This window comes from Bipolaris oryzae (genome assembly GCF_000523455.1).
Source record: "Bipolaris oryzae ATCC 44560 unplaced genomic scaffold scaffold_170, whole genome shotgun sequence".
Taxonomy (NCBI): domain Eukaryota; kingdom Fungi; phylum Ascomycota; class Dothideomycetes; order Pleosporales; family Pleosporaceae; genus Bipolaris; species Bipolaris oryzae.
In genome coordinates, this window is record NW_006911446.1 from 1 (window position 1) to 24,805 (window position 24,805).

At 54.3% G+C, this 24,805-nt stretch overlaps 7 protein-coding genes across 7 annotated transcripts; 2 read left to right on the plus strand and 5 right to left on the minus strand.

Moving 5' to 3' along the window:
• Window positions 1–134: 134 nt before the first annotated feature.
• Window positions 135–2,438, minus strand: COCMIDRAFT_40110 (uncharacterized protein; the record flags this gene model as incomplete). Its single annotated transcript, XM_007693542.1, has 1 exon — window positions 135–2,438. The coding sequence occupies one exon, from the start codon at window positions 2,436–2,438 to the stop codon at window positions 135–137; it is 2,304 nt and encodes a 767-aa protein (XP_007691732.1).
• Window positions 2,439–3,041: 603 nt separating this feature from the next.
• On the minus strand, window positions 3,042–5,570 carry COCMIDRAFT_105371 (uncharacterized protein; the record flags this gene model as incomplete). The annotated part of the gene is made up of 4 exons (XM_007693545.1): window positions 3,042–4,000; window positions 4,053–4,077; window positions 4,133–4,758; window positions 4,835–5,570. The coding sequence occupies 4 exons, from the start codon at window positions 5,568–5,570 to the stop codon at window positions 3,042–3,044; spliced, it is 2,346 nt and encodes a 781-aa protein (XP_007691735.1).
• Window positions 5,571–6,358: 788 nt separating this feature from the next.
• Window positions 6,359–6,773, plus strand: COCMIDRAFT_40113 (uncharacterized protein; the record flags this gene model as incomplete). The annotated part of the gene is made up of 2 exons (XM_007693543.1): window positions 6,359–6,591; window positions 6,641–6,773. The coding sequence occupies 2 exons, from the start codon at window positions 6,359–6,361 to the stop codon at window positions 6,771–6,773; spliced, it is 366 nt and encodes a 121-aa protein (XP_007691733.1).
• A 701-nt stretch (window positions 6,774–7,474) lies between these two features.
• Window positions 7,475–8,306, plus strand: COCMIDRAFT_105336 (uncharacterized protein; the record flags this gene model as incomplete). Its single annotated transcript, XM_007693546.1, has 4 exons — window positions 7,475–7,548; window positions 7,598–7,795; window positions 7,920–8,055; window positions 8,151–8,306. The coding sequence occupies 4 exons, from the start codon at window positions 7,475–7,477 to the stop codon at window positions 8,304–8,306; spliced, it is 564 nt and encodes a 187-aa protein (XP_007691736.1).
• A 470-nt stretch (window positions 8,307–8,776) lies between these two features.
• On the minus strand, window positions 8,777–10,373 carry COCMIDRAFT_8581 (uncharacterized protein; the record flags this gene model as incomplete). Its single annotated transcript, XM_007693537.1, has 2 exons — window positions 8,777–9,796; window positions 9,846–10,373. The coding sequence occupies 2 exons, from the start codon at window positions 10,371–10,373 to the stop codon at window positions 8,777–8,779; spliced, it is 1,548 nt and encodes a 515-aa protein (XP_007691727.1).
• A 765-nt stretch (window positions 10,374–11,138) lies between these two features.
• COCMIDRAFT_105359 (uncharacterized protein) lies at window positions 11,139–13,544 on the minus strand (the record flags this gene model as incomplete). The annotated part of the gene is made up of 2 exons (XM_007693547.1): window positions 11,139–12,971; window positions 13,026–13,544. The coding sequence occupies 2 exons, from the start codon at window positions 13,542–13,544 to the stop codon at window positions 11,139–11,141; spliced, it is 2,352 nt and encodes a 783-aa protein (XP_007691737.1).
• A 4,311-nt stretch (window positions 13,545–17,855) lies between these two features.
• COCMIDRAFT_8583 (uncharacterized protein) lies at window positions 17,856–24,164 on the minus strand (the record flags this gene model as incomplete). Its single annotated transcript, XM_007693538.1, has 2 exons — window positions 17,856–22,931; window positions 24,159–24,164. 2 exons carry the CDS (start codon window positions 24,162–24,164, stop codon window positions 17,856–17,858), a joined length of 5,082 nt encoding a protein of 1,693 aa, XP_007691728.1.
• Window positions 24,165–24,805: the final 641 nt, after the last annotated feature.

Sequence of the window (24,805 nt, forward strand, 5' to 3'; positions counted from 1 at the left end):
GTGTAGAGCGTTGGGTCAAGTTGGGTGGGGTGGCCGGATGACTGATCTGGCCGGATGACTGATCCTTAACGTTACGAGTATCGTATTAATAATCATTCGACATCAAGAATCAGAAAGGTTCGTTAACTCGTCATCTAAATCTTCAACTCATCAAGCTTCGCCTCGAGTTCACCAACCTCTTCCTTCGCTTTCGTGCCTTTCCTCTCCCTATACTCCTTCGCTACAGCTTCCATGACCTTGCCCATTTGCGTATCCTTACCTTCGGCCTCCAGCTCCTTTTTGACCCTTGCAAAGTTTGCCTTGACAAAGACCTGGTATTCGCTCTTCTCCCTCTTGCCGTCTTGGCCTGTAGCTGCTGCACCAGCGCCAGCACCACGAGGCTTAGGTTTTGTCTGCGCAAGCCTTCCCTTGCACTTTCCGCACGAGTGACGCGTTGGGTCTACAGACTTTGAGTGGCGCTTGAACTCGTAGCCACACGCAATGCACTCCCAGACGTACTTGTATTCGATCTGGTACGAGTGCTTGGTCGTAACTTCTACGCCCTTGCTTGCCCCAAATGTGGCGGTTGCCTTGCGACCCCACGACTTGAACTCTGCTCCATGAGGATTGTTGCGCACTTCGCTAATCATGAAGGTGGTCAAATGGCAAAATTCGTGTGCTAGTACGTTGTAGAGACGTTCTTCATCGTCAATGACCTTCTCTGCAAGCTCGATTGAGCAGTGGTGTCGGATCTCGGTGTGAGTGTCTGTCGATAGCGGGCCGGTTTGGATGCGAATCTGCTCTCTACGCCAATTCGCTCGGCCGGCTGTTGTCTTGAGTGTCTTGGACCAGACTAGCTTTATGCCGCCTGTAGACTTTGACAGTTCCTGGATACGACCTGAAGCGATGGTGGTGTCGAGTTCTACCAAGAACGCCTCTGCAATACTATGCTTCATCTCGGAAAACGCCTTGCGCTGTTCACGAATTTGCTTTACAGTCGGCGGTGCTTCGGCCTCGGGCATCTTTGACTTGGCTGTGCTACGTTTGGCAGGCTTCTTCTTAGGACTTTCGATGGGGCTCTCGTAGCTTTCGTCGCTGCTGTCATCCAGAGCAACCCCCTCCATCATCTTCACAATATCTTCTCGCCATTTCTGCTTCTTGGGCGAAACAATTGCCTTGGCTGGTGAGTGGTGATCGTTCCACTCATTGACTGCTGCAGGGTTCCAGAATGCATCGAGACTGGGTCTTCCGTCCAGATCAGCAGCTTTGGGAATAGCGAGCTTCTTCTTCGAAGGAGAGACGAGTTTGGAAGGGCTCGCAGGCGCTAGGGATGGTGTTCCTGGACGTTCAATAGGTGGGGCTTTGCAAGGTGAACGCTTCTTGGTAGGTGTTGGCGAATAGGTAAGGATTGCAAAGGCCCCGTTCGAGGCAGAACTGGTGGGACGGGATCCTGCTGCGAAGGAGCTTGACCGCGCGTGGGTGGGTTGTTGGAGGATGAAAGAATCCGGCGCCTCAGGTGAGTCTGTCATATCAATGACGTCTTGCGCCCAATTCGATATCGTGCTGTGTCCTTTGCGATGTGGGGGTCGCATAGAGACCAGGTCAGCTGGTTGTTGGGTAGGTACAGTAACTGGTTTCAGGCTTGGGATCTTGAAAGTTGGCGAACGAAACTCATTGACTGGTCGTGGAGAGCTGGCCTCGCTTTCATCGTCTTCGCTATCTGAGACTACCCGTCTGGTCTGGGGTTGTCGCCGTCTAGTTTGAGCTGTCATGACGGGTTCTTCGTCTTCATCATCGTCATGGTCGTCATCGCTGATTTCGATAACTGGTTCAGCGACCTCTTCTTGCATTTCAACGTCCTCCTCGCCGCACAGAATGCTGGTCTCGGCCTCTTCTTCTGCCTCTTCGGCTTCGGCTTCCAACTCCTCTGCTTTCTTCAAGGGGCTCTTGCTCCCTGGCCGCCGAGCAGCTTGCTGGACTTCTGCCTCGCCAAGAACATCAATCCTGCTCTTCTGTCCTTGTTTATTCACCACGCTCCTCGCCAGGCTTGTGGCATACCGTAGTCGGTTCCTCTTCTCCAAGTCTGTATCCATTGTGCCACTGCGCTCTCTCCGCTCTCTTTGCTTTCTTTCCGGACTCGCTAAGCTCTCGTCACTCAGCTTGCGAAGCAGACGGCTGTTGCTCTCTACTGGTCGCAGGACTCGTTGCTTGCGCGGGGACAGTATGTCTTTGGGTAGGGTTGATTTTGCTGTGTGAAATGAATTTTCGATATCTTGCGACAGGCTGGCATCGCGCAATGCGCGCTTTGATGCTTTTGGTACGAGTATCGAGCTATCATCTTCCTCGAATGAGGCGTACCTCAGAGTAGCCTTCCGGGGACTCATTCGTGTCGCGCTCGCCTCAGCTGGAGGCATAAAGATGGTGGGTTCATTTGGACTGGGTTTGCGTAGGCGTGCCATGTCTGTGGTAGTCAGGTGGCCAATACTGGTAGAGATATCCAAAGCGCTGTGTTTGCAATTGGCTCAAGAATGTTGTTGTCGCATGGGTGGTCGGCCGTTGGAACTCTTGTCGACAGTGTTTGTCATTGCCCGTTGTCCCGGCGACTAGCGGGGAACACGGACGCCGCAGCCGTCAGACCCCGTTTGCTGCACAGACCCAGAAAGGGCTGAAATGGATGTTCAGAGACAACAGCACTCACCAGCCCACGTTCGCTCCCGGTTGCAGCACTTTGCTACAGTTGATGAAATGACCAGATACTTTTGTAGTGTCAACTAAAAATCACAATTGCATACACCAGTTGTAACAACAAAAAATCATTCATACATTGCATGCTAACCGTCACAAGTACAAGTAAACCTATCCTCATTGAGCCAAGTAATCCGACAACGAAAGCTCCCAATGTGGCCATTCGTGAAGTCGTTCAGCCCTCTCATGGTTATCCATCTTCTTCAGAGGCGGACTTCTCCTACCCCGCTCGCTTTGCTTTGGCGGGTTGTTCCGTCCTGCTGTATTTACATCCCCAGTGGTGATTTTGTGGTGGATCCTGATTTTCATCGGAGCATTTACTGCTTGCTGTTCTTGGCCATGGTGTTAAGAGCGCTGCCGTTCTTGAACCACTCAATCTGGCCCTCGTTGAAGGTGTGAGAGAGCTTGACCTCGAAAGGCTTGCCGCCATCAGCAGGGTGGACGGTCATGGTGAGGGGCTTGCCAGGGGCGAGCTCGGTGGAGGCCAGGTCAACACGGTCGTTGGGGCCAATCTTGTCATAGTCGGCAGGGTCCGAGAAGGTAAGAGGAAGCATACCCTGCTTCTTCAAGTTGGTCTCGTGGATACGAGCGAAAGAGCGGGTAATGATGGCGGCACCACCCAAGTGCCTGGGCTCAAGCGCAGCGTGCTCACGGGAAGAACCCTCGCCGTAGTTCCAGTCACCAATGACAACCCATGGGATGCCATTCTTCTTGTAGTCACGAGCAACATCGGGGACCGCGCCGTACTCGCCGGTGAGGGCGTTCTTGACCTTGTTGGCCTCGCCGTTCTCAGCGTTGATGGCACCAATCAACATGTTGTTGGAGATGTTGTCCAAGTGTCCACGGTACTTCAACCAGGGACCAGCCATGGAGATGTGGTCAGTGGTGGTCTTGCCCTGGCACTTGATGAGAATGGGGAGGTTCTTGGCATCCTTTCCGTCCCAAGCCGAGAAGGGAGAAAGAAGCTGGAGACGGTCAGAAGTGGGAGAGACGGCAACCTGGACGGAAGCACGGTCCTCGGGGGGAGCCTGGTAGGTGTCCCGGCCAGGGTCATAACCGCTGGTGGGAAGACCCAAGCCGGTGGGCTCCTTGAGCTTGAACTCCTTGCCGTCAGCTCCCTTCAGAGAATCGGTCAGGGGGTTAAATTTCAAAGTTCCAGCAATGGTCATGGCGACAACGAGGTCAGGGGAGGTGACGAAAGAGTGCGTGGCGGGGTTGGCGTCGTTACGACCAGTGAAGTTGCGGTTGTACGAAGAAATGATGGAGTTGGCCTCGCCTAAGGCAAGTTAGCAGATGTGCAGTATATCATGTAGGGGTGTAGTACATACCCTTCTTGACGTCCTTACGGTCCCACTATGGTAAGGGTTAGTACATGTCGTATAATGGAAATAAAAGTGAGCAACTTTACCTGACCAATGCAAGGACCGCAAGCGTTGGCGAGAACCATACCGCCAAACTCCTCAAAGGTCTTGAGCTGACCATCGCGCTCAATGGTGGCGCGAATCTGCTCGGAACCAGGGGTGACAGTGAAGAGAGACTTGGCCTTGAGGCCGTGGGACATGGCGTCCTCGGCGATGGAGGCAGCGCGGGTCATGTCCTCGTACGAAGAGTTGGTGCAAGAACCAATGAGACCAACCTTGAGCTCTTCGGGCCACTTGTTGGCCTCGACAGCCTCCTTGAACTTGCTGATGGGTGTAGCTAGATCGGGTGTGAAGGGACCGTTGATGTGAGGCTCGAGCTCGGAAAGGTTGATCTCGATGAGCTGGTCGTACTCGGCACCCTCATCCTCGCGGAGCTCCTTGGCGTAGTCACGGGCAAAGTCACCAATTTGGCTGCGCTTGGTAGCGGCGAGGTAGTCGTACATGCGGTCGTTGAAGGGGAAGACGGAGGTGGTAGCACCAATCTCGGCACCCATGTTACAGATGGTAGCCATGCCAGTGCACGACAGGCTCTCGGTACCGGGTCCGTGGTATTCGACAATGGCACCAGTTCCACCCTTGACAGTCAGGATACCGGCAACCTTGAGGATAATGTCTGTGGGTTGACGTTAGCGCGTGTTTAACCCCCCCCCCCCTTCCCCCACTTGCAGTAAAGCATTGCGAGTACGTACCCTTGGGAGCAGTCCAGCCAGAGAGCTTGCCAGTCAGCTTGACACCAATGACCTTGGGAGCCTTGAGTTCCCAGGGAAGGCCAGCCATGACGTCGACAGCGTCAGCACCACCAACACCAATAGCGGCCATACCGAGACCACCAGCGTTGGGAGTGTGAGAGTCAGTACCGATGAGGAGAGCACCAGGGAAAGCGTAGTTCTCGAGCACAATCTGGTGGATGATACCAGAGCCGGGCTTCCAGAAACCAATGTTGTACTTTGCGCAAGAGGTGGACAAGAAGTTGTAGACCTCCTTGTTGATCTCGTTGGCGCGGGCCAAATCCTTCTCGCCACCGACCTGGGCCTCGATGAGATGGTCGCAGTGGACCGTGGTAGGGGTAGCAACGGAGGGCATTCCAGCCGACATGAACTGGAGGATGGCCATCTGGGCAGTGGCATCCTGGCAGGCCACACGGTCGGGGCGGAGCTTGAGGTAGCTGACACCACGCTCAATGTCTTGACCGTGAGGGTCGTCCAAGTGCGAGTAGAGAATCTTCTCGGCAAAGGTGAGGGGGCGGTTGAGACGAGAGCGGACAATGCCCAGGTTCTCGCTCATCTTCTGGTAGTTGATGTAGTGGCCCTTTTCCCAATTGGTCATCTCGACCTTGCGGGAGAGGGCAGCATCGCTGACGGTGGCCAATTGCCTGCGCGAAGCAAGGCTCTGGCCCATACGGCCGAGCCTCGAGAACTTCTGCATGGTGAAGGTTGCAGAGGAGGGTGTGGAGGGAAGAATGATGGAGGGAGCGGAGGAAAAGAAGGCCAGAAAGCTGCCGCAAGTTGGGCGATAACTAATAGCGATCACGAGCAGTGCGATTGGCTCGTTTAGCCCCAGCTGGGTGCGGAATACCTCGGCGCCAGAGCAAAAACAGGACGGCAGCTGCTTTCCCGCTGGGCCGTTTCACGTGCAAGGATGGTGGAGAGGATGAGGAGAGAATTATGGAGCGCGGAGCCTCTACTGTGCACTCTAGGTGTAGTCTTGTGCGCGGCGAGATGATTTATTGGGTCCCTTTGTGCGGCGGCGGCAGCAATGGCAACGACAGGGTGAGGGCATGCGGGAGAGGGCGAGCGGCGAGCTGCGAGGAGCTCTGGGCGTTCATTCCGACGTCATATCCGGCGCCAGCAAAGTGACCCCGCGCCCAACTCTCAAGTCGCTGATTGGCGTCTTGTGATAACACCACCTGAGGCGACGGGCACGGAGGCGTGCACATGGTGGAGCGCGACATTTCCGGGCCAACAGTCTCAACCCCAGGCCTGCACACGCACACGCAGCAAATTTGGCGTCTGGCGCAACTGTAGCATTTGCCTGCCCCGCATCCGGCATAGCGCCAAAGGACTTTCTGACCTGCAGACTCGTGCACGGTCCTCGCGGCCGCCTCAGCCCCCACACTGCGAACTTTGCCCATAGCCGACACCCATTCCCTCGCGGATAACCAACGGCCGCGGATAAGCACAGCACTGCACTGCACACACTATACCACAGACACCATGCCAGCCATACGCGGACAGGACTCGAAGAAAAAGACGCGCCGCCATACCCGCGACCTCGACCAGATCCACGCCGACCTGCGCGACGAGAAGCACCTCGCCGCCTTCAAGAATGAGAAGCCCGTAGAGGACCTGCCCGGCCTGGGCCAGTACTACTGCACCGAATGCGCAAAGTTTTTTGAGAGCGACGCCAACCTCGCTGCGCATCAGAAGGGCAAGGTGCATAAGCGGAGGTGAGACGCTTTGCTCAACATGTTCACTATAGACACTGACAAGCCCCAGGGTCAAGCAATTGCGCGAAGAACCATATTCGCAAAAAGAAGCAGAGGCTGCCATTGGCCTCACCACCAACAACGGAACCCGCACCGCCGCTCCAGCAGCGCCCATGGAGGTCGACCAGGTCGCATCCGCTTGAGCATAGTCATGTCTGGCTCGCCGTCGAAACAGATGAAATTGAAGGATACAGGTGGTGGTGGTGGTGGTACAGGTGGTACAGGTGGTATACTAGCGATAAAACGCTACCATACCAGGGAGATGGGATGCATTGCATGGCGTTCAAAATTGGGAAATGGAATATAGAGGGGTCAAAAGTTTACACGATACCCCAGGTTTCAATAACACGCAAAGTTTGGCACTTGTGTTTGTGATCGCGACCGACTGTACTGGTAGTGCACGTGAAAGTTTGACTTGTTAAATTTTGTTTCTGCAAAACGCGAAATCACATGTCTTAATAAATTTTTCCATGGTTTCCGTCCCACCATACCTAAGCTAAAACCGTGCAACTCAATGATTAAGCCCATCGTCAGTGAAGACGCCACGGCCAGGCAGTCCCTGCGTCGGCTGTAGGCAGGTAGGCATCCATGTTGGCGTGGTGCCTGAAAGCTGCCTGGTTAGTTACCTAAAGCAGCCTTGTGCTCCCACCACCACCACCAACCAACACCAAACCCTTGACATAAAAAGCTAAACCTTACAACGCTGTATCCACAACTCCAACGCCAGATCTTTCCAGCAAGGAGACTTTGAATTCGTCTCATCATATTGCAAAGTCCCGTCCTGAGGGGAAAACAATTTAGAAAAAGAAGAGTCATCTAGAAAACTGCTCCATCACCATCGACAATGAACTTCAAAGCCACCCCCCTCTATGGCGGCGCAATAACCGTCGACCTACCTTCCGACTACTCCGACGCCTCGTAAATTTCCCCCCTTCCATCCTTTGCCCTAAACTAACAACACCCAAAGCCTAATCCGCCAAATCCCCTCACACCAAGAAGTCTACCTGCACAACACAGGCTACACCAGCATCGTCCTCGAAATCCTCGAGTACGTCGACAAGCCATCCGACGAAGAGGCCCTGCAGTATCATTTTGCTGATTTGGTGGATGGCACGGGGGATGCTACGACAATGGTTGCGCAGGGGGGTGCTATTATGCAGCATTTGTAAGTCTTCCTCATTTCCCAATCCTTGTTCTTTGTCTTATTTCTACGGTTCAAATTCAAGACAAAGGGGTAAAACGATAGGAAGAGAAAAAAAAAATAGAAGGCTAATCAAATGATATACAAGGCCAGAAACACCAATCCTAACCTTGACCTTCATCCAAACTCCCCCTCCGGCCCCCGCAGGAGCACCACCCCGCAAAACACCAGAGTACACATTTATCCAGCTTATCCTTGTACGACTGAAAGAGCAAGGCACAGACGTAAGTGTCTTCCCCCCCCCCTTTTTTTTTCCCCCTTTTTTTCTTTCCTCCATCACATCCTCGTAAAAGTAACTCAACTGATATAATGCATAAAGATTATGATAACAATAAACTCCCCCCACTACCCAGGCGAATACACGCCTGCAGCTTCGCCAAGCAGCGACACACAGCTTATGACGGAAGCGAAAGGGATCAAGGAGAAGGTGCTGGAGAGTTTTGCGATTAGGGAGTGGGGCTTGTTTGAGGGGTGAGTTGAGTTGAGTAACATCACGTGCGAGGGAAAGAAAGGATGGGGGTTTGGTTGCAATGGGAAATGGATAGGAAAGAGAAAAAGACGGAGGGGGGAGGGCATGATAGGATATGGGGTAGATAGCTTCAACTGAATCCAAATGAAAATAAATAAATAAAGTCGTTTTACTAGATACCCTGATTAGTACTACCCGTGGGGTTTCGTATTGCATACTGATTAAATTTATCCAAGTTCATGTCAACAGTCACAGATAGTCTAGCATCTTGCTCGACAATAAATGAAGGAGGAAAAGTAATGGCGTGTCGACATGGCACTATATCCCCCCCGTCTTACGAGATTTTTTTTTCACAGATACCCCTACCCGTCTATATCTCCCCCCTATTATTCATCACATGTGCGTCATGATATCTAGTATAAACAAGCACTGCGAGAAATATTCCTCGCTCCCCCTGCCACCGCCACCACCACAATTCACTTATACCCATTCGCTCTATTCAGCCGCCGCCGCATCTCCTCCCCCGCCATCGCTGCCCTATCATCCAATCCCATCCCATCCCCTCTTAACCGTGATTCCTCATTCATCCCCCCACGCGATACACCCTTTGGCTGAGCAGCGAGAAAAGGCGAAGGGGGAAGATCCGCTAGTTTACCCGTGGGCTGAACATCCTGCATCAAGGCAGGATCAACTGGCATGTCAAACGTATTCTGTTGCTGTTGCTGTTGCTGTTGCTGCTGCTGCTGCTGAGCAAATTGCTGATATACATGAGCAGGGTGTTGCGGGCTTGCAAGTGGTATCTGAGTAGAAGGCGAGTCAGGACCAGGTGGAGCAAGAGGAGGAGGAGGCTGAGAAGGAGAAAAGATAGTCGGTGGTGTGGGCGTAATCGTCCCTTGGACAGTACTAAAAGTAGATACTGATCGTGCTTCTGCGCGTGCCTGATTCTGACCTTGTCGCATGGCTGATAAGCCTTTATTCATCTCGCTACATTCGGGGCAGTTCCTGATGACCTGACTAACAGTCTCCTTGATGCGGACCCAATGATAAAGCTCAGCAATGGCTGCAGTCGTCTTGTTAATTCCGCCGTGCTGCTTATGATGTATTTCCTGGGCAATCTCATACTGCTGCTTCGGATCGGCAATAACCTCCTTGCCTTTGAGCCACAGTTTCTCCGGTTCATCGTCATTAGCCGGCGTCAGCTTGTAGTGGGTCGCTGCACTACGTAGGCGGCTCTTCTCCGCTCGATCGGCGCCATTGGGGTATTTCCCATTTTTGAGATAGAAACGTATCTTGTCAAACCGCTCTTCTGACACAAACTCATCGTCTTGACCCAGATCTCGCCCATAGATGATGGCGTCGACGAGCTCACCAGGATACGATTTAAGATTGCCACACCCCTTTACACGACCGATGCGCTTGAAGCCAAGGGCATCCCATATGCGACAAGAGGCGACGTTGGTCTCGTAAACAAGATTGAAGACAGAATAGGTGTAGCCCTATGGTTGTTAGCGCAGCATCCAGACGGCGCAATTGCACAAAACATACCAACTTCGGGGCCCAGTCTAGATACGTCTCACCCATCAGACGACCGACACCACGATTTCGCGACGCATCTGTAACAAGAAAACCGCCGTTGCAGACATGGCTCGACCGGCCCGGGTAGTTTGGCTTGATGTAGAAGCTTCCGAGACATTCCCGTTCCCAATCGCATCCTCTGCGGGCCATTTCGTGGAGCTGACGGCCGTCCTGAATTTCGCCCAAGAGCATAATAGCACCGAAGACCCCGAACCAGTACGGGCCAAAGCTTTCGAGGGGCAATGGTTCGACCATGGGGTACGTGTCGCCTTTTTCAATTTCACGGCCAAGCTGATCGCATAGGTATGCGAGTAGTGTGAGTGGCACTTGGTTGGGCGCAGAAAAAGGTATGATTGTCGCAGTCGTAACACGGTCGCGCAGAATGACTTGACATGGCGCAATGCCTACGGGCAGAGGGCTGCCTGGTGGAGGATAGGGTATGTCGCCCGAGGTGCGGTACACCACTGGTGCGCTGGGGTCATCCAGCATCGCAGGCATGGCGGGCGAGCGGGGTGGAGGGTGAGGGCCGTGGGAGCTCCCTGTCGTGCGCAATTAGCATTGTGGGAGGAGGTGAGAAAATCAAATCCAATCGAGCTGGTTGCGCCAGTCGCATCGTACGATGCTATATGAGCAGAGCGAGTAGTACGTCGGGGCCATGTTGAGGGAGAAAGATGTGCACACCCACACAATGACGTTGATGGTGTAAGTAGGACCTACCTTGCAGTGCCTGACGAGGGGGCCCTAAAGATGGCCAAAGGGCAGGATGAGAGATACTGCCGTGATGTGGTGCTCGCGCCGAGTGCCTGGCAGAACTGCGCTAGTAGCCACTCCATGTGGCCAGCCAATCGGGACCGTCTTGGGTTGCAGAGAGTTCATTGATGGACTACACAGGTAGAATAGACTCTCACTCTCGACAGGGATCATCACTCACAAAACAAACGACAACTGCGAGTGTGTGTGTGTTTTTTTTTAAGAAAAAGCGATTGAATTGCGACATAACGCCGTGCAATGGTATAGCGTTATCCTACCAACCATGAACAATGCGACAACAAAACCAAACAGCCTTGTGGATATCAATGATAATTTATACAAATGAAAGAAAGCAAGATTTAAATCTTTCGTTGCGGCGATACACATTCAAAAGGTATTATGTAGAGTAAGAGAAATAATGCAAACAACCCTTCATTCACACGCACGCCCAACGTCTTGATTCTGTATTGATACAATTCCTTCCCTCAGAGTATCGAACCCGCATCCAACCATTTAGTGGCCAGAGACCATCTGTGAGTACAGGAAGTTGCCTGCTTCATCAACATACTCAATGGTCTGTTTGCTGTAGCAGTAGCCAGGCTCTTGCCATGGCAGGGTTGGGTTGGAACCACCGTAGCTGGGGTAGCTGGGGTGGCTGGATCCAGGTGCGGTAGGCTTGTTGCCAGGGGCATTGGGAGACTCGTATCCAGGTGCGGTAGGCTGGGTGTATCCTGGCTCGCTGATGACGGGGATATCAAGAGGAGTGGGAGTGTAGGTGAAGGGCTTGCCAGCAGGGAGGTGCTCAGTAGCCTTGGGAAGGACAGTGTAAGGAGCGCTCAAGTCAGGAAGCTCGTTCTCAGACGCGGCAGGCTTGGCCTTGTTGCACTTGACGCTGATGTGGAAGTTGGGGAGGGTGTCAGGGTCGAGCTCGCCGTTGACACCGACAACCTTGTAGTAGAGGTTATCCTTGAGGTAAGCCTCGATGTGCTCGGGAGTGAGAGACTCAAGTTCGCCGGAAGCTAGCTTGCCCTGCAGACAGGTGGTCAAGGGGACAGATCCTTCGGTCATGACGGGTTGAGAAGAGTTGGAGCCACCAGCCATCATGCCGCCGATAATACCATAGGAACCAACATAGTTGGATGCTTGAGTGTAGTCGGTGGATGGGTCGTAAGCAGCCTCGCCTTCCTCGCTATCATCACTATCGTCGCTATCATCGCCACCAATAGAGATGCCGACGGAAACGCCAGCAGTGCCAAGAGAGATGCTAGCAGAGAGGGTCGAGTTGGCCTTGATGGGGTAAGGAGCAGTCGAGTTGGCGGTCGAGTTGTTGCCAGGCTTTCCAACGAAGCAGTGAACAACGTAGGATCCCTCAAGCGCGTACTTGTCGGCGGTGACGGAAAGGATGGTGTGGTACTCTCCTTCCTTGATGGGACGGCCAAGGTACTGGCCAGTCTCAGAAACATCGCTATCACGCTTGCTCATAGATCGGCCGTTTGCAGCGTAGAGCGAGTTGATGGAACGGACAACCTGGTCGTAAGAGTTGGAGCTGGTGTCGGGGTAGAAGTATCCAAGAGTGCGGGTCTCGTAGACGTCTTGCGAGGTGTAGTAGTTGCCGGCAGCGTCCTTGGTGAAGGGCTTCAGGGGAGTGTACGCGTTCTTGGGCTCGCCCTGGTTCCACTGGGCCATGGGGCGCACGACGTTACCGTTGGCGACGTAGGTGTTGGGGCTGATGATCTGGAGCATAGCGAGAAGACGATCAATGTTGGTGTGGTGGAGCCAGAAGAGAGGGTCGAAAGCAGCGACATCGAGGTAGGCCATGTGGCCACCACTCTCACCGCCAGAAATGCTGTGGATAAGATCGTGGACAGACTCAATGCTGTCGACGCCGCCACCGCTCAGGGCAGTACGGACACCAATAGCAGCGGTGCTGGCAGCGCCCCAGTTGGGCTTGCTGGAGAAGAGAGCAAAGATACGGTCACGAATCGAGAGACGAGCAGAGGCATAACGAGCGTTCATCTCGTTGTTGTTGCTACGAGTAGGGTTGGCGACAGGGCGGCGAAGCGTGACAGGGAAGCTGTTCCATGGGCCTCCACCCATCTCAGAGGGAAGCGAGCTGCCGAAGGAGTAGCTGTAGAGAGGGTTGGCAATCCTAACGGAACCTTGAGGCTTGTTGACAGTGACGGTCTGGTCCCGGATAAGGGTCGGAACAGCAGGGGCGTTGTTGCCTGGGTCACGGGCGTAGTCGAAGAAAGGCATACGCAGAGTAGAGGCGATTTGGCGAAGACGGCCCTGCTGGCTGGAAGGGAACTCCTGAATCACTTCGAGGACGCACAGGTACCAAGCTTGCTGTAGGCAAGGTGTTAGTTGTGGAAAGTTAGACTAGCAGTGAAGAAGACGTACCTCGTAAGCAGCAAGGTAGGGCCTGTGCCATGAACCAAAGAGGGTCATGCCGTGGGGGCAGAAACCGGCGTTGTTGACCAGAGGAGAAGGGAAGTTGTTCCAGCTGACAAAGGGACGGCCGTGAACACCGGAGACCTGGTAGTAGGAGAGGACGTCACGCTTGTCCTTTGCCATGAATCTCTCCATACCGAGGATGAACAGGTTCCAGGCATCGGCGTCGCGGGCCAGGTCACGGATTTCGAGACGGGCAGCAGCAGAGCTTCCGCCATTGCAGTCTCCATTGGAAGCATAGCCGTTGCTGCAGACACCCTTGATGGGAATGGGGCCCCCGGACTGGCGCTTTTGAAGCTCTCCCTCAATCTCCTGGAGGTGACGCTTGACAAGGTCCTCGGAAGAGTGGCCGGCGAAAGCAGCATGGTTATGATGGGCGCCATGCTGGAGCGCAACAGTGAACTGGAGAAGCGACAAGAAGGCAAAGACCATGGACATCATGCCGATGGGCTTGCTGAAGTTGGCCATGGTGAAGAGAAGAGGATGCTTTTTTGAGTGCTTATACGTAAACGACGGGAAGGGCCGAGGGGCCAGAACGAGGGACTGGTTTCCCGGGGAGGCGAAGAAACGGGAGCAGGAATTAAAATGGATGAAGCTAATGAGCGTAACGACCGATTGGAAGCGAAGCCAACAGGTCAAAGGGAAAAAAGGAAGTTGCTGGGCAGAAACCTCGACGTCGGAAACAACGAGGAATCAGAGAGGCGGCGTGAAGGGTGGACAAGGGGCGGGCGTGTGGCAGCATGATATATCGAGGCAGTCTTGTTTTTAGTCCATGCTTAAAAGGGCGAGGGACCCAGCTGTTGGTGGCCCATTTGGACGCCAGGCGCTCGAGGGAGGGTGGGTTCGTCGTATTCGTGGGCCATGACTGAAGGGAAGGGCGGTGATTGGCCAGGCCGGAGAATGGAGTGGATTGGGTGCATGGCCCCAGTTGGTCCCGAAACGACACACGACGACCGATCTGCACGGCCTGCCCCTGACTTGGCCGCAAGCGATGAGGCGGCGCGCGTCAGGGCCATGGGAGGCCGTTGGCGGCTGGCGACTGGGGACGCAGGGGTTATGGTGCTGAGATTTGTGTGTGTGCGTGCGGGTGAGTGAGTGAGTGTGTGTGTGTGTGTGTGTGTGTGTATTATTGTCACGCTGCCGTGGCCCCAAGCGCCTGTTGTCTGATGCCGCGAGACTCAGCCGGCGGCATGGCGGATGTGTGGTGTGGTGAGAGGGCTAGCTTTTGTTAGATGGGTGCGGTGGCGTGGATTGGGTGGGTAAAGGGCAAGGTGAAGGAGCGTACATACACAGTAGTGGTTAGACGGAGGAGGAGTGAGGAGTGGGCAGCGGCAGCGGCAGAGGGACGAGTCAGGCAGGGCGGGCTGCACAGCCACGCCACCACCACGGCCACGACGAGAATGGCAATGGCTAAAGCACGCAGGCATTCACCCACTCAGGCACGCCCCCATTGCACGCCCCGGCGCCCGTCTCAATCATGCCTTAGTCAGGCACGCACACGCCGAATCAAAATCGTTCGTCAGTGCAGTCGGCGCCCGCCTCCCCCAGAAGCACATGTCATGCCATGTCCACGCCATAGCATTCATTGTGCACTCTCTCCTATACTTAGTTATTTACACACTCATCCAAGCACTCACGACTACTCTACTTACTTACTTACCCCCCTCTTCTCCTCGTTCCCACTTATTCCTCCCATACCCACCTGTCGCTAGTTGCGCCCGTCTTTTCCAGAAACGACCCACGCCCCGTTTCACCATGTTTCTCCCACCTGCCTCCACCCGTCGCCCCCGATACCATCTCCCCTCTGGTCCCTTGTTACGGTTTCAGCAGTGCTATTTTTTGCACATCATCGAGGCTTGGTTTTGTTCAAGCTTTTCGCATCTCCATCTGCCGAGGGCCTCTATCGATATACTTAGTAGTTGCATGCACTCCTCAACAATCATGTCCATCTGCCGCCGCCCTTCCGCATGGTGCCCATGTCTCGATACACGCCATCTGTGTACCGTGTACTAACTACATACACGCACACACGTACACTACACACACACACACTCTCTCTCTCCAACCTGGTCCCGGCTATGACGCCTGAGGTCCCAGCTCGGCTATCTCGGTCCGCTTCCTATAGTTAGTTTGCTGGGTGGTAGCTCAACGCGCGTTGCGCTATGCAGTGACATAAAGTATTGCGTCGTCTTCGTACGCGGTACCCACCCACAGTGCCATTCCTCATTTACCATCCTTTCCTCCACAGTACGGCGGGTCGCCACTGTCTGGACACATCCGCGCCTGCCATGCTCGTTTCCCTCGACGTAACCACCTGTCTGTAAGCCACCGCTATACTAACCACACACTGCGACTTCTATCAGCCCCCCTAGAACGCATTCCCGTCACCAAAAAGCAATCACGTCTAGATTTGCTGCGCCAGTCTTGGACTGTATTGGCAAAGTCTCCAAGAGGAGAGAAAACGTTTACCATCACTACCGTCATCGCTCCCCTTGGCTCTCCTCAACCAAGACTTTTTTCTAAGCACTAAAAATCAGCCTCAGCCTTGTGCAACCCCACCGGCTATCTCACTCTAGCACAAAACTCTCCGCCATGATGCTATCTCTATAGGTAACCCAGACATTATCATCGACTTTGCCATGCTCCCATGCCAGCTTCCAAGCTTGGAGTCGACAGATCCTCATATCGATGCACGGTACCTTTTTTTCTGCCCAGTGCCGCTACGACTATCGCGGATATCTTGTCTAGTCCTAACATGGACACAGGTCAAGACCGCGCACCCTCGGCGCGTCCTAACCTAGCTCCAATTCTCGCGTTTCACATTGCACAAACTAACCTTCTAGTCGCCACGCCTACCGTGGAATTTTTCCATTTTAGCTTCTGACCACAAAACTTTGATGCCACCGGCCCCCTGCTCTGCTACCTCGCAATACTATTGCGTACAGCTAAGCGACGGAGCGGCTTTTCCGGTAGGTCGGATGCGCAGGGGACGACGCCATCTGCTTAGCCCGTTGCCGATACGAGTCTCACCCTAGGATACAAGTGTGTCGGCAAAGGCTTCCTAATCCTCACCTGCTTGCTTACTATTGGACCCATGTTTTTGAATGCTGACATGTACGTCAGCTTACGTTCGGTTGGTCTGAAACACTTCGTAAAGCCGGCGGGTACTGAGCAAGCAGGTGATTCAATTGCATCTTGCGTCCAAGTTGTTGGCCGGCCTAGAACCACACTAGCCCGCAAACAGCTCTCAGCTCAATATATTATTCAAGCCAAAACGCCTCTGTGTAAATTATTCCTATACCAGCGTACAGCCAAGCCGACCAATTCAGTAATGCCGAGGTGCTCTAGTCTCGTTGTGCAAGTCATTCACCCAAGTATACGCGGGATGGGATCGCTCGTCTAGGAAGGGGCCTGGACATGTTCCCAATTTAGCATCCTGGCTACTAGATAGGGTCGAATTACATGGATGTTATTTTACACACTCTCTTGCTGTGTACGGCTTATATAGTCGAGCGGTCCAGCCGCATCCATGACCCAGACATGTGCATTCTTTCGGAACCTCCGCATTCAACCGAGAACCGAATCAAAATCTAGATTTTGAGAGTACTCTGCCTTCACCTACTGAATCTGGAAATCATTTCACAAGAAAACGTAATTCTTGGGTATACCCTTGTACGCCAGCATGACCCATCGTCGCCATGACCTCTCTTTGTCGACCCCTCCAAACAACACAAACTGAACCGGTACCCCTTGTGTCTTTTCCTAAGAGCTCATTCTCATTCCCCAAACCCACTTCACCTATCACCTAACCTAGCTTCAAGACAAATAAATTCACACACACACACACATCTACGTACAACACCCACACCATCCACACATAGTCCCATCCATCTCCCACAAACCTAATCCCACCAACAACCCTACTTCAACTCATATACCCCACTACCCACCCAACTCCAACCCACATGCACAGCTCACTATAGCTCACTCCACACTTCCCCCTTTCCCCTTCCACTCCATCCACAGCCATCTCCACAGCCACCTCTCTCCCTCCCTCTCCCCCTTCTCCCCCGGAAGTCCCCGGGATCCCAAGCCACTACTCCAGCCAAGCACGGCACGCGATGCCAAGCGGGGGAGGGGGTGCCAAGCAGGAATAGGGCGGGAACAGTGACAAGAAAAGAATATGCATTAGTAACGATTTGATTTTTCTTTATCCATTTTTTCTCGAAAGAAAAAAAAACCCCCCTCCTCCCCCATCTATGTGAGATATATATCTCACATAATCTCTCAGTGACATGGTAAAGAAAAGAAGAAGAAGAAAAAAAAAAGGGGGGGGAAGGAAGGAAAGAAGGATGAATAGACTTTGCACCTCATGAATTCATCCCTCCCACAAAAAAAAGATGAGATATGATAGGATAGAATGAATGAATGAACGTAAATATATATGTATGTATATACATATATGCAATAGCATCCTTCCTTTCCATTTTCCCCTCACAACCACACATACCCATTAACAAAGGAAAATAGATTTCAAGTGAAAGATGATCTTTTTTTGGGTAGGAAAAATTAAGAAGAAAAGAAAGAAAGTGGGTATATAACCAATCGACACCGACAACAACGACAACAGCGACAGCGACAGCAACAACAACAACAACAACAACAACGTCAAGAACCACAAAAAAAGATAAAACAACATGTCGATACATATATTTCCTCTCCTTCCCATCTTCCCCTTTCCCCCACTCCTTCCCCCAACCAACCAACCAAAAAATAAATCTACTGAAAAGCCCCCCTAATCTTTGCATACAACTCCGTATCCAAAAAGTTATAATTCGGATCCGAAAAGCAAAAAGGCGCCCGCAACAACGTCTCCGCCGTCGGTCGTTCCATGGGATCAATAGTAAAGCAATCGTACATGAAACTCAAGCCCTCGACACCAATCACACGGCTGACATCTTCGGGGATGGGCGGGGCTTGGTTGAGGCTACCAAGCTTGTAGATAGCGCCGATGGCTTCTTCCTTTGACCATGGACGTTTACCCGCAAACATTTCGAGCACCACGCAGCCGAGGGACCAGATGTCGACTTTGGCCGAGTAGCCCTGGCCCTGGGAGCGGATGACTTCGGGCGCCATCCAAAAAACGGAACCTTGCATACTGTTCGTCACGTCGTTGCCGTAGATGTTGTCTGTCTTCTTGGAAATACCGAAATCGGAGATTTTGCACGTGCCGTCGAGATCGAGGAGGATGTTGTCGGCTTTGAGGTCGCGGTGCAGGATACCTTCGCGATGGAGGTACGAGAGACCCAGTAACGTCTGTCGGGTAAGAGAGGAAACAACGCTTTCTTCAAACTTGCCGTGCTTGCGGATGCACGATCCTACAGAGCCACCAGAAATGTATTCGAGGAAAATAGAAATGCTGTATTCCTTGCGTTCGCAACCGAGATACTGGACAATGTTCGGGTGATCCAAGTGCTGCATAGTGTCAATCTCCTGATCCAGGCTCTTGACCAGTTCTTTAATCTTGTCCTTGTCCGAGCCGGCCGCTTTGGCATTGACTTCGACTTGCTTGACAGCAATTAGTTCACCAGTCGTAATGTTCATACCCAGGTATACACGACCAAACGTGCCCTTGCCAATCAGCTGTCCCTTCATCCACTTGAATGTTGGTTGGCGTGATGGCATGCTGGATAGATGATCCTGGGGTATCGTTTCCATAACAAGACGCGATCCGCGCTGCGGTCGAACTTGTTCCGTCCTGGCGTTGAACATCTTGGTCGACTTTCTCCTGATTATGTCACCACCATTGCGTAACGTAGCAACGCGTGATGGCCCTGGTCCGGCAGGTATATGGCCTGGCAGGTGTCTATTCTCTAGTGGCTGATACTGCGACTTTACGACTTCACGGATAGACTTTGTGCGTCCCAGGCCAGCACCTGACTTGCGCATGTTGCGCTGTGCAATCGACTGCAGTCCAGCACCACCCCGGTGGAGAGTTGGATTCGAAGGGGTGGGGTCGGCTGGCAAAGGCTTGTTCTCTGGTATGAATTCCGTAGATCCATCCGTCTCAGCCTCCTCAAGCATAGGCTGATCGAGATTGACGTTGGGAAAGAGCTCGTCGAGATGGTCCACGAGAGTTTCGGCCGGTGGACGGTTAGCCCAAACATCACTGGCGAATGATTCACGGCGTGAAAACTTGTTCGTGTCGTCTGGCGAATCAGTCCATGTGGTTGATGCCGCCGACTCAGGATGCCAATCGCTGGCCTGAGATTCGTGGTCGCCCATTGCGCTTGGTTCTGCAGATTTTTCAGTCACCTGGGCTAGTGAATTCTTTGATCTTTGCGTTTTGAGTCGGAGGTTCGGTCTCCGGCTACGAGAGTTGATTCTAGTAACGGGTACATCCTTTTCAGGTGGAGGAGGACCAGCTCGTCCGGCGAGTGGCGCCTGGAATAGTCCATCATCAGAATCATCGTCGTCCGCATCCATTGGATCAAGATTGGGCGACTTTGTGATAAAAGAGACTCGGGCTTCCTCAAAGTCATGGGTGGGGCCATATACCGATGCCCTGGATGGTTCCCTAGTAAGGCTAGGTTCAGTGGATGGTGCAGTGTGAGGGCTTCGGCCTGGTGATCGAGATCGATCATCCCTTTGGTGGTTGGGGCCTGCAAACTCCGGCACCAAAATGCTAAGGTCTGGCCGCTCGGTCGGGGAATCGTTACTGAAAGCTTCTTCATAGTCAGGAATTCTGAATGGTATGTTGCCTTTGCTCATGGTATATTCACCAGGGCTGCGGGGCGACCCACCTGGACTATTTCTACCGGAACCGGTTCTGGCGCCGAAGCCATTCTCTTGCAGTACTTGTTGCGAGGGCCGGATACCTTCTGGCGAGCTTTCATCCTTTGGTGGGGGAAGGGGACCCTTGTTGGGTGCACTGTTCGCAGCTGCAATACCGGCTCCTATGTTGCCTGCTCCGATAATGGCAGCAGCAATGCCGCCGATTCCGCCTGCACCCTGAGTCATGGCTTTGCGTTTCTCAGGCTGGGATTCTGCTGAAAGGCGTTTTATTTGGCCGTCGTCACTCTCCGGCCACGAACACCTACTCTTATTCTTTGTCAACGAGTTAGCTTTCAAAAGTGTGCTGGTGTCAGCTGGCACAGGCGGCGGCTCCCTCAAGGGTACGAGCTGCTTGCCCTTGCGCTGTTGGTCATCGAAGGGTCTCTTCAGATCCTCGTAAGGCGAAGCGCGTGGTTCGTCAAAGTCAATGACCCGCTGGCTTCGGTAGCTGATGCTGTCGCTGGTCGCCGAGTTCAGATCAGGGCTTTGCCCATTCATCTTGGGGAAACGAGTTTTGAGATATTCTTCTTGTTTCCGCTTCATCTCCCTTCGGTGCTCTTCCGCAGCTGCTCCAAGCAGCTTGCGGCGTTCCTCTTCGGATACGTCGCCACGCGAATCCCAGGACTCGGGCGGCCTGCTGCTGCCACTACTGCTGCCGCCGTGCGACCGTTCGGCTGCATCACTGGGCAAGAGCTCATTCTTCTCGGCCATTTTGCGTAGAGCTGCACTCTTGTCTGCAACCAGCGTGGATTCTTCTGATTTGGCGCCTGGCGAGTCCAGCTGGGAGTCGGCATTGAGATCGACCGCCCGGGCAGCTGCGTGAGGGAGCGAGACACCAAGCCCAGTTGACGACGACGAGCCAACTGCTCCTTCTGGAGGTATTTTGACAAAAATCTTCAGCTCACCAAACCGGTTTCCATATTGCGACCGAGCCTTGAGCAACTTGGAGTCGGAAAGCGGGCGATCGTGTTCGTACTGGCCAGGAACAGTGAGGTGAAGTTCAACTCCGGGTACCTTGCTCAATCCTTGGATCAGCTCCTCACAACATAGTGTCCGTAATGAAGTCGCTGAATCGACGTTGGTAATATCGAGAAGGCGATAGTTCCAGCCGTCTGGTGTGACAAAAGCAAACTTTCGGTCTTCCTTGCCGTGAGTGCGGCCACGACCAGCAGCACGGTTGTCGGAATCCGTCTGTGCAGAACGTCTTGATGGAGGGCGTTCGTTCAGAGATGTCTCACTCGAGTTCATAGTCGACTTTCCAAAAAGAGACCCGCTGGGGTGAGTGCGATGGCTGGCTGGACTGGTCGGGGAATCTAGACTAGTATCGTCAGACGGATGGCTATCCTTCTTTCTTCCGCCCATGATCTTCTTGAAGAAGCCCTTTTCGTGATCTTTGGCGCTAGTCGGAATATCCATGAGAGCCGCGTTGGGTCGCGTGCCTTCCCACCCATTCTTCCGATTTTCACTGCGACTTTCCGAGCGGCCCTCAAAAGATCTGCCAGAAGGCGGCCCTGAACCAGTATTGGCAAAAGTAGAATTGATCGACTCAGCACTGTTGACGCGGTTGTGGGGCGAGTAGTAACGGGAGCCTTGGGTGGTCAGGCCCGCGCTAAGCTGTCCGCCGTTTGTAGCAAGGCGAGCGGATGGGAGACCTGGACTGTGCTGCGGGCTTGACTGACGGTGTGTTCCAGCGCCCAGTGACGATGGTCCGAATTCCGAGGACGTATTTGGGCTGTGTCGTACCTGCTTGACGTCGAGACCTTGGAGAACCTCACGTGAATAGGGACTGCGCGCAGGTCCTTCTGAAAAGTCTGGTGTGGGCCCGAGGCCGGGGACGGTGAAGTTGCGCTGCTGTGTGGAAATGCGCCTGGACGGATTTATACTCGCGCCAGGTGAATGCACAAGTAGTTGGCGACCGGGGCTCTCTTCGCCATTGCCTGCAGTTGTTGGCGTTGAACCAAAGTCCATGCCGCGGGATCCAAGATAGGGCGAGTTCTCCAGAGTGCCTTCTGTGCCTGCGCTCGTCATGCCCGTGTCAGACCGTTGGGGCGGAGGCCGATATGAACTGGAAGCGCCAGATTCCACAATGCCACGAACGAGTCTGCGGAGCTTGCGACCTTCATCACGCTCCCTGTTCTGATCCCACCCGGTGCCGCTTGCAGTGCACTGCTTGGCTAGCTGGGGAAAGATGACTTGGTGCATCATGGCCACATTTCCCTTGCTTCCGTGACCACGGCCAATGTCGAGAAACTTGGATCCTTCCAGGCCCAGGGTCCTAAACGTCTCTTGCCAGTCACGGGAAAAGTTGTTGCTTGCTAGCCACTGCTGAACGCGCTCGGCGGGCCATTGCATGGAGGCATCGTGGGGGGATATTGGCGTAGTGCCGTTGCTCTCTGGACGATAGTAGACGCTGCCATGGCTTTGAACCATGGGGTTCTGCAGGGTGGCTGTTGGGGGGCCGGGTGAGTCGTAGGCGTTTGTTCTGTCGGTAGGTATGTTGAGGTTATTGCGGACATTGGGGGTCAGGGGCATGTTGTAGCCATTAGTTCCATACTGGACGCTCTGGACGCTATCGAGGAGGCTGTTGGAAAAGGGCTGGGGCGGGGCGTCGTTGGTGGCCGAGTGGGAGTCGTCTCTGTAGTAGGGCTCTGAGTAGCCTCTGGAGGTGTGCAGCGGGGGGATGCCAACGCCGGGTCCAAACGACTCGCCGCCGGGGATGTAGGTGGCCGAGGTCAGAGGAGGCTCGCGCTCGACGGGAATCTGCTGGGGCGGGGGGCCTGGGGGAGGGGGTAGGTTGTGGGGGTAGATGCGGTACTGGCCTGGATCGTAGCCCGTCTGCTGGTACTGGGGCCGTGGAGGTCCCCAGTTTGTCGAGTGCGGGGGAGGAGGAATGGGGATGCCGCCCAGGTTATTGTAGCCCGTTGGCCGTGGCGGCGGCGGAGGCAGCGCAATGTGGCCGGCGGGTGTGCTCGAGGGCTGGGGCGGCGGGGGAGGAATGTACTGATGCATGGCGACGGGACCCTGGCGGTGATGGGCAGATCAGCGGCGGTATGCGCCCCTGCGCGCGCGCGCTGGCGGACGGGCTCTCTCTCTCTCTCTCTATTTTGCAGAGGAGAGGAGCACACGATGTGTAGCCAGCAGCAGCGACGACGACGAGGGTGAGGGCGACAGCGAGGGTGGTGGCCGTAGTGGTGGTCGTGGTGGTGAGGAATGTCGTAGGCCGAGGCTGGCTAGTCCCCCAATGGCGTGGTAGGCGTGGGCGGGGAGGGTTTCAGGCGGCGTGCAGGTTGAAGAGTGAGGTGAAGAGGTCGTTGGGCGGGATTGGCTGGCAGGCCTGGGTTGGCATGTCTCGAGGGCAGCAAACAGAGGGAGAGCAGTGGTGGGCGGGATGCGGGCGAGGGCCTGTCACATCATGACATGCCGCTGCCAGGTGTAACGAAGTCGCTCGCCTTGGTTTGGGCTGCTGAGTCGGCGACGGGGCGTGGGTTTCGCACGCTCCTTTGTCGGTACCTTTTCTCAAGTATGCTGTCGATCCACGACGCGCGAGTGGGTCCGCCGCAGCTAGTCGCCTGCTTGCTGCAATGCAATACGCTGTACGGAATCGTCGCGGGTATCTTGTGTACATTCATACATACATGCACACATGCACACAGACAGATAGACTCACGGGCGGGCGGGCGGGCGGGAAGGCGGAAAGGCGAGGCGAAGGGGGGGAGATGCAGCACAGGATGCAGTATGTTGGAGTATGTTGGAGGAGTAGGGATGGTGGGCGTCGTCCACAGGCGCGAGGAAGGAATGACCCTGTGTGTGCTTGGCCGTCGCAACAAAGACGGGACGGCCGAATTGGAGGCTGCAGGGACGCGACGACAATGGGGCGCGCACGACGGGCAGCGTAAGATGAAGCCAGAGCAGAGCAGAGCAGAGCAGCACAGGATGAGGGGCAGACGACGAGAGGAGGCCCGTCTGCCCGTCCAGTCCAGCCGCCGTGGGTGAGCAGGACGGCGGCGCCGGGGGCACGGGGCATCCACGCTGCGCGCACGGATCACCAGTGAATCTCGGATCAGCATTTACCGCTAACCGCGTAGCCGGCCTGTCAGCCGTTGTGCCTTTGCTCATCCAGCATCCTACTAACCAACTACTACTACTGCTACTGCTATTGCTACTGCTACTGCTACTACACCTTGGCGGCTTCTGAACATGGCCTTCGTCAGCTCGCCAATCCCATGCGTGTACTATGCCTGCACATACACACATAGCCGACATGCCTACTGTATCCTCTCCACCTCTTCACCAAGTACACACCTACTTACACGTCCCTGTTTCACATCACGCGAGCACGTGGCGGTGCAACGCCTCCACCAGCCGCAATGGAGGGCATAGGGCTCAAGTGCGTCACGGAGATGACATGTGGGAACGCACTTGCACTTGCTTCCTTCTACCATGACCATTGTCCAGATACGTAGGTGTTCTGGTACGGCCTTGTCTAGTTTGCTATTGCTGCATGCACATCCACATCGGAGCCGCCGAACAACGTTGCAGCGACCACTTTTTTCTCGTATCGGGTGAACACGACAATGTCCCTCCGCACCTGCTCTGGCCTATCCTCGTCTCTCTACCCGTCAACATGTAATTTACCCCTTCACCGCGCCAGCTGCTCTCTTCGCATCCACCCCGGCCTGCCTAGGTGTAGGCGGCTTGGGGGGGGGGGTTCGGCAAATGCCATCGTCATTGTACCGCATGAGACGCAACAAGTCCACAATCATTCGGAAGCCCACGCTCGGCTGCAAGCCCACGAGACCGTGCCATCGACTTGAAAACCCTCAACTTGCTACTTCACCGCAACTTGTTTCTTGCCATGGCACTTCCAGCCAGCTGTGCTCAAGATTAGCTTTGCA